The 8,995-nt window shown below is 36.1% G+C and overlaps 1 protein-coding gene across 2 annotated transcripts; it reads left to right on the forward strand.

Annotated features, from left to right (window-relative positions):
• Positions 1-738: 738 nt before the first annotated feature.
• On the forward strand, positions 739-6,860 carry LOC101149329 (tripartite motif-containing protein 49D). Of its 2 annotated transcripts, XM_031006355.3 has the most exons (6): positions 743-1,153; positions 1,439-1,534; positions 3,297-3,527; positions 4,241-4,263; positions 5,139-5,236; positions 6,361-6,860. In XM_031006355.3, the coding sequence occupies exons 1-6, from the start codon at positions 743-745 to the stop codon at positions 6,858-6,860; spliced, it is 1,359 nt and encodes a 452-aa protein (XP_030862215.2). The 2 variants fall into 2 exon arrangements, with proteins under 2 accessions (XP_055211357.1, XP_030862215.2); XM_055355382.2 differs by lacking the exon at positions 3,297-3,527 and having other exon boundaries at positions 739-1,153.
• The last annotated feature ends 2,135 nt before the right edge of the window (positions 6,861-8,995 follow it).

An 8,995-nucleotide genomic window follows, 5' to 3' on the forward strand; every position in this document is an offset into this window, starting at 1 on the left:
ATGTTAGTTCAGAGCCTGGGTATCCCTAGGAGAAGTTAATTTAATCCACAAGAAAATAAAAAGCCCAATATCTTTAATGATTTTTTCTCTTCTAGTCAACCTAAATTGGTTTAATTGCTGTTTTTTATTTGTTTATTTGGTTGGTTGATTGGTTTTTCTATTTCATTTTGGTTTTGGTTTTTTTATTTTACTTTAATTTTATATTATTTTAAGTCCTGAGATAAATGTGCAGGACGTGCAGGCTTGTTACACAGGTAAACATGTGCCATGGTGGTTTGCTGCCCCACTGTTGTGTCTCTCTCTCAAAATATATCATAGGACCCTCTAGCCATCTCCTCGTGTTTCTTTGGCCAAGGCAGTTTTTCCCACTCTTTCATACTCATTCGGCAGTTATATGAAAGAAGAATAGGAACAACTACAATTTATTCTAGGCCACTTAGAATCAAACCCAATTTCCAGATCCACATTCAGAAAAATGGGAAATTGAATAGATTGGTATTGTGTTACAGACAGGCACTAGGAGTAGAAGGGGTTGTGAGTCATCTAGTCAGTAATATCTACTATAAAGCCGGGAGACTCTCTGTGTGAGATTTTTATTTTTGTTACAGAAGAAATAGTTTGCTGTGCTTTAATGAACACTGTCAAGAGAAGAAACTATAGCTATCACTTATCTCCACATGTTCAGAAGCTTTTCATCAACCCAGACCCCAAAATGACATGTTGCTCTTTCTTCCTCAGAAACATGAATTCTGGAATCTCGCAAGTCTTCCAGAGGGAACTCACCTGCCCCATCTGCCTGAACTACTTCATAGACCCGGTCACCATAGACTGTGGGCACAGCTTTTGCAGGCCCTGTTTCTACCTCAACTGGCAAGACATCCCAATTCTTACTCAGTGCTTTGAATGCCTGAAGACAACACAGCAGAGAAACCTCAAAACTAACATTCGATTGAAGAAGATGGCTTCCCATGCCAGAAAAGCCAGTCTCTGGCTATTCCTGAGCTCTGAGGAGCAAATGTGTGGCACTCACAGGGAGGCAAAGAAGATATTCTGTGAAGTGGACAGGAGCCTGCTCTGTTTGCTGTGCTCCAGCTCTCAGGAGCACCGGTATCACAGACACTGTCCCGCTGAGTGGGCTGCTGAGGAACACCGGGTAAGTGATGCCTCTGAAGATCTATTTCTATAAATGACATGTGAAATTCCTGTGGGCCTATTTTCTCGGAGATTGGGTAAAGCCAACTCTGAGTCCCTTTAAGCAACTCTCTTTTGGGCTTTCTTAGCTTCAAACCTCTGAGATTTGATGAAGCAGAAGGGAAACAGAAGAAATGCCATTTACTGGGGACTTATTTGTCTCTCATTCTGGGCCCCCTCCTTATGAAACGGTCTGCATGTTACTTTATTGTCTTCACTGGTGCTTCAATTTATGGCTCTTTTGCAGGAGAAGCTTTTAAAGAAAATGCAGTCTTTATGGGAAAAAGCTTGTGAAAATCAGAGAAACCTGAATGTGGAAACCACCAGAATCAGCCACTGGAAGGTTAGTCCTGTACTAGTCTACCTTCTCCAGGAACTTATGGTGGGCAAATGGGTGACTCTTAAAATAGGAACTTGATATCAAACCGTAATGTTTCTGGGAGCCAAAAAAAAAAAAAAAAAAAAGAAAAGAAAACATTGAGAAAAAGTGGCCTCATTTCCTATGTAGAATAGTGTGACGGTTAGATGGGATTTCTAAGAAAACTACTGAAGTCACCCAAAGCATGCTGGTTTGTTTTCATACAAACCTGTAGCTATACACCAACAGATACAAGATACTGGGCCATCTCACAGCATTCTATATGTGCTGGTTGGATAAATGCTGGGCATAAGAGTTATTTGGCAGTCATGCAAAGCTCAAGTGAACCTTCTGAGCCTGGGTCAGCATTAATCTGAATGCTGGTGGACAAGTAGTATTTGGAATTGTATGGAAAATTTGAGGCAGAAAGAGTGACAGGGGAAATCTAGGGCAACCATGAAATTAAGAATCTCAACTAATTAATATTGAATACTACATAACATATGATGAGAAAAGTGGTGAGAAATATGGATTTGTGTCTTGAGGGAGACATGCAAACATGCCCGAAATTTGGGAACTAGTATCTAAATATAAGGAGAACTCTGAGGACTTCAGAAAAATATTAAAAATGATTTTCTCTTTGTGGATGTATACTCTGAGGGTATGATAGCTAATATTAGTGTGTTGAAAAGTATTTCATAAGAACCTAGTCTATGTTGAATACTAAATTAGAAAATTTGCCAGTATAGAAGAAAGAAAGCATCTTTGTCCTCACAAATCGTACAATCCAAATGAGAGAGGCAAAAATGGTCAACATGCAAATATGTGCAATACATGATGTGTTCGAGTGTGGTAGGTTCTTTGTTGGAGAATAATCAAGCAGGGAAGTAGAAAAGGACAATAGAGGCCAGAAACTGGAGATTAGTGTCTGAGTTTTAAATAGGGTGGTCAGAAAAAAAGACTCACTGAAAAATTCAAATTGAACGAAGTTTCGAAGCGGAAGGGGAGCACGAAAGTGTGTATGGATATATATGCGGACCATGAGTGTGTATACATGTATATGTATATGTGTGTTTGTGTGTTTGTGTGTTTGTGTGTGTGTGTGTGTGTGTGTGTGTAAAATTCCAGTTGGAGAGAACGGTATATGCAGTAATTTTGAGTTTGTGTATATTTGGAGGCCAGGGGAACCACAAAGAAGTCTATGTTTCAGATTGGGTTGACTTAGAAAAAGAATGGAAGGAAATGAATTCAGGGAGACAAAGATGGCCAAATCATAAATGCAGCCTTATTAGGATAGGTTTTGCTGGGCGAAATGCATTTAGCTGGACATGTTAGTCTAAGGTCATTTCACATACAATGAGTTTAAGCAACTTGTTACGTATCTCAGAAATAGAAATAATTATTTCGTTTCTAGTAACTATAGCTCTATACTCCAACTCTTAAGCATGAACTGTTCTTACTTTTCCATAAATATGGGTTGGAATAGAGAAATTCAGACTGTGGTCTTTTTTTATTTCCAACTATCTTAGAACACTCATTATCTTGAATAAATTTAATGTAATTGGTCAGATACATCTATGTTGATCTTTATGCAGAAAGAAAGGAAAGGAAAAAAATTTGTGGATTCTAAGAACTGGCAAGACTGAGGTTTAAACTATTGGATGTTCGAGAGACAAAAGGAATCAGTGAGATTTAATAGGAGATGGATATATACATTTCTCTTTTGACTAACCCATTATCACTGCAGGATTATGTGAATTTAAGGCTAGAAGCTATTAGAGCTGAGTATCAGAAGATGCCTGCATTTCACCATGAAGAAGAAAAACATAATTTGGAGATGCTGAAAAAGAAGGGGAAAGAAATCTTTCATCGACTTCATTTAAGTAAAGCCAAAATGGCTCACAGGAGGGAGATTTTAAGAGGAACGTATGCGGAGCTGATGAAAATGTGCCATAAACCAGATGTGGAGCTGCTTCAGGTACAAACTCACAATGTGGTTTCAGGTTTTTGAATATTCACATGTATAAGTATTTTCCTCATGGCTGAAATCCATCTCCCTACCTTTATTTCCATGATGTGTTTCCAAAAACACATTCGCATAACTAATGCTACTTTATTGGGAGAGTATAGCCCCGCCAAGGGATTCTACCAGGCCAAAGATCCCTCCTACTTTATCCACCAGCCACAAAACTTTGTGGAATGGTCAAGGTAACAGCCCCAATAACTATTCCCCAACTAAGTCAATAATACATTTTGGGTTGTCAAACATGTATAAAATAGTGAGTGATTCATTTACATTTAGGTTAATTTGAGGACATGGCAAGATCAGAAGTTTTGGGAATCTAGGCTCACATTAATATTATTTTGGGATCCACTCATTTGGGTAATAGGTTCTGGGAAAGATGACTGAGTAGGTTATTCGAGGTTACCATGGAGCATAGACTCTCTGGGCCTCTTCTCCCTTCACTTCTTTAGAGAATGTCTTCAAGACTCAGACTTTCCCAGGACATTAATTAGTGACAATACGACTGACTGGGTTTTTCGTTACAGAAGAAATAGAAAATGCTTTGCAGAAGAGAAGATGGTAGGGAAATAATATCTTGAGGAACTGACTCCAAATTTCACACTGAACTTAATGAAAGATGCATCTTGTGAACTGCACTAAATCTTTCTATTTTTTTTTTTTTACAGGCTTTTGGAGACATATTACACAGGTGAGAGTGTACCTGGATTTTAGCATATGTTCTTTCACTTTCCACAAATATCAAAGCAGGCTCTACCAAAGTCATGGCATAAATGATTAAGATATTGATACTACTTTATTTCTTTTTTGCATCTACTTTTGTTCCCACACCAGAAAAGACAAGACCACTAAGTAAATAAATACATAAATAAACAAATAGTGAAGTAAAATTTAAAAAAACATGTTTATTCCTGACTTTGTTTTATTGCTTAAAAGCCTGCATAGGTGAAAGATGAAGTTTTGTTTTGTGGATGGTGAGAAAGTCACCAGAGGAAGCAGGAGAGAAGTGGGGGAAGTATTTTAGCAGTGAAAAAGTTGATGATTTGTTGTTCATACCTATACACATATCAGTTAACAGTTCTGAAAAATAGATTGAAAAAACTGTGGAGTGTTAGAACTGTATAAGTCTCTAGGGAAGCTTGTTTCTAAAAGGCAGGTCTAGCTGCCTAGGACAAGTTTCACATTCTTTATCTTGAAAAGGAAGCAGCAGATGCAGCAGTCTCCCCAGAACCCCGCTATTTCAGACAAAGGTGTCAGGGGAGTCTGCCAAGAAGTGGAACTCAGAATTTCATTTCTAAATATTCTCAAGGCCATAAGGCTAAGGAACCTTAAACATCTGGGGCAAAAAATAGGAAAGATCAGACTGAATTCTGACTCAGACTCTCCCACTATGCTTTAAAATTCGGAAACTGTAAATAGAAATTAATTTCACAAAGGAAGGAATAATTTTTGAATTATCAAATTTGTGGGTTCAAAGGATTCTCATGAAATGTCTTTTAAACACAAGTAGTGATTTTTATTTATTTTATGGCTGTAGATGTTGTAACTGCAGGTTTTTCCTTGCAGGAGTGAGTCCGTGCTGCTGCACATGCCCCAGCCTCTGAATCTAGAGCTCAGTGCAGGGCCCATCACTGGACTGAGGGACAGGCTCAACCAATTCCGAGGTAAGTCTCCACCCACAGGCAGCACTCCCACTATCTAAATTTTATTGTTGTTAGGATCACATAGGTAATATTTCACCCTTTATCAAATATTTTACTACTTTATAGACATAAGTGAACAATATAATCATGCAACCCTTTTGTATCTGTGTCTGTATAGTCAGATTTATAGCATTAAGATTAAACGATAGTGAAAAACAAATACATTATGGCCTCATATGTACTGAGTAATGTAATGGGAAAAAGGAGTAGTGTAGCAAATCTAAAAAAGGAGCAAATGGAACAATGCTCAGAATGAAGGTGAGTTATTTAATGTTAAATACAAAATTTTACATTTCTTTGGTGTTTTCATTTGAACAGCTAAGAACTGTTCTTTTGGGGAATATAGTTCACTGGAGATTCTTGGGTTTTTTTAATTTTTTTAATGGATATATATTATGTATTTCCAAGAAAATTAGTTAATGGGTGAAAATAAAAAGAAATCATTTTGTGAATACAAGTAAAATTACAAACAAAAAGAAGTTCAGTTTAATTGCAATATGAAAAGCTACATGTTAAGTCTAAAATCCAGCTTCAGCCCCAAGCTAGCATGGAGGGCCACAGAGAGACTGGTAAAAGATTTTGCAGAAATCTGCTTTAAATGATCACTTATGACATGTACTTATGGATTTTTATCCAGTTATCTAGAGCAGTTCTTGAGTAACTGAAAATCTTCACATTCTTTCCGAAATGATAGCACTAGTTTTTAAGAATAAGAAACATTTCTAAATAATGATCTTGATAACAGCATAGCATTTAGGGCATATAATGTGCAAATTTTGCTTTGAAAATTGGATTGAAAGAAGTTGGTCTTACATTTGGCTCTCAGTATGTAAGTTTTCAAAACATTTTTAATATCTGTGGTTAGCGTTTTGTCTTGTAGATAATATTAATCATCTTTATACTTTATTAGAAGTTACAAGCAAAAGTGTCCTTGTGACTTTACGTTTCCTGGTAAATTAACTGCTTGATAGAACAATTTTTGCTTATCTACACATGCCTATGCATGTTTTCTTTCTTTCTTTCCTTCTTTCTATTTATTTATTTATTTATTTATTTATTTATTTATTTATTTATGTATTTTGCAGTGGATATTACTCTGCCTCATAATGAAGCCAACAGTCATATCTTCCGACGTGGAGATTTGAGAAGCATTTGTATTGGATGCGACCGTCAAAATGCGCCCCATATCACTGCAACACCTACAAGTTTTCATGCATGGGGTGTTCAGACTTTCACCTCTGGCAAATATTACTGGGAGGTCCATGTAGGGGACTCTTGGAATTGGGCCTTTGGTGTCTGTAATAAGTATTGGAAAGGGACGAATCAGAATGGCAATATACATGGAGAGGAGGGACTCTTTAGTCTTGGGTGTGTTAAGAATGACATTCAGTGCAGCCTCTTTACCACCTCCCCACTTACACTGCAGTATGTCCCAAGACCTACCAACCATGTAGGATTATTCCTGGATTGTGAAGCTAGAACTGTGAGCTTCATTGATGTTAATCAAAGCTCCCCTATATACACCATCCCTAATTGCTCCTTCTCACCTCCTCTCAGGCCTATCTTTTGCTGTATTCACCTCTGACCAGAGACAAATCAGATATGTGTTCACATGCTGTGGGAACCCCTTTATCCCAGAAAGCCCTCTTCCTTGTGCCTTATCAAACAGGACAAATAGGTTCTGTTTTATGTCTTGAATTGCATTCTAATGTTATTAAAACTCATTTATTGTGTTACTATTAAATGCGGTAAAAACACTAAAAGTATATGTATTGGTTCTTTATTAATTAATTTTTGAAAAATCATTATTCATGATCATGGCATGAAATATATTCTCTGTTTTTTTTTCTTTATTTCTGACTGCCACTGAGTGAACTAATAGTTGACAGACATGTCTGAATGGAGTTAAAATCAGTGGAAGAGAGTCGGGATCTTTTGCTTCATGCAAAAACTTGGAGTGAAGTGTTAATGATAACTGGGAAATGTTGTTTTTCTTTCTCTTTATGTAACTATATTGCACTTATCCATCATGTTTCATTGTACTAATCTATCCTTTGAGTTAATATCATTTGACCTTCCATGCTGGGCTTCATTTTGGAATTCCCATCACATATATAAATAATCCCGCATTATTAGTGTGCTCTTCTACATTGAAATACACAAGATGATCAGAACAATGCTGGATTAATTGAATTTTTTTTAAAAAAGTAACTAAATATTGACTCCTACCTCAAAACACACACAGTCACTTCCAAATAGATTCAAGTCCTGAAGATTCAAGTCCTGATACAATATTCTCATAAGGATTTCTTAACCAGGACAAAAATTAACAATTAAAAAAATTAGTTGGTGTATACTAATGACGACTTCTGTGTTTCAAAAAACATGATACAAGAATTGAAATGCAAACAATTAGTGGAGAAAGATATTCACCCGAACTTGTATAAAATAAAATACCACATATGCGCATGATGAATACTTAAAATGTATTTTAAGTATTTTTCCAGATTCTTCCAGAGTGGCCTAGAATAAATTCAGATGGCAGAGTCAATGATGAGATTAGCTGTGGAAATGGGAAACCATTTTTTGGAGGACAGTAGTAATGCTGTGAACTTATGAAAACAACCAAGTATTCAGTAGCAACTAAAATGTGTCTACATAACGTTATTTTACAGATGCGTATCTGAAATCTGAAATTTGAGAGAACATTCTACTAGTGTTCTCTAGTGAGAAAATACAGCTGGAAGGAAGAAGGGAGGGAAGATGAAGGAGAGAGAAACAGAATGCATTTGAGAGAAAATGCTATGTAGACTAAAATAGAATACTGCAGATACCACGACAAAGTGGTTAAATTGTGTCTTATGGAGCAGAAGTGGCAGAAAATACCACAGTGAAGAGATTTACTATTGGATTGTTAGTTCTGGCTTTTATCCTGTCAATGTTGTGGCTTCTAAACACATCAGTAATCTCCTTTGATCCATGTGCTAATTAACAACCAACATTCTGCCCCCTCTCCCAGATTCTTTCATCATTTTAAACCTAATCTAATTCTAATCCAGCTGGTCACTGTAACAAATGTAATCATCTAAGAATTTAAAAAAATATTTTTGATGAACTAGTGAATATACCTCATTCTCAACAAAAATACTGTTTGAGAGGAAAAGTCAATGGTATTTGCAACCATTTACCTGCATCCACACATGGAGACATATACATATATATGTATATATTTATGTTTCTGAGTTAATTGCATTAATTAGAGTGGCTACCTGGTTTAGGATTACACTGGGCTTTGCTGATGAAAGAATTCGGAATCTTGTTTGGTTACCCTGTAATACCTATATGAATATATTAACCCTGTAATTTTACTACTGCCGGAGCTCCCTTAGATGTAATCAAGGATGATTGTATAGGGATGTATATTGTTGCACTCTTTCCAATCATGAAAGAGAGAAAAATAAATATACTGTAATGTGGAAATTGTTTAGAAAATTAGAATGCATTTTACTAAACCCTGTAAAAACCAACACCATCTATATGTGTTAATATATTGATACTAACAGATTTTCTTTTATCTCTTACGTGACTATAATTCCTATTTTTCACTAGTATTTTTATTATGGACAGACACAGTATTTTATTATGGATGGATATAGAAACAAAAATAATTCCCTCTACAGAGGGTATAAAATTATATATAATCATATATATTATATATAT

The sequence above is a fragment of the Gorilla gorilla genome, chromosome 9, assembly GCF_029281585.2.
Source record: "Gorilla gorilla gorilla isolate KB3781 chromosome 9, NHGRI_mGorGor1-v2.1_pri, whole genome shotgun sequence".
NCBI lineage: Eukaryota > Metazoa > Chordata > Mammalia > Primates > Hominidae > Gorilla > Gorilla gorilla.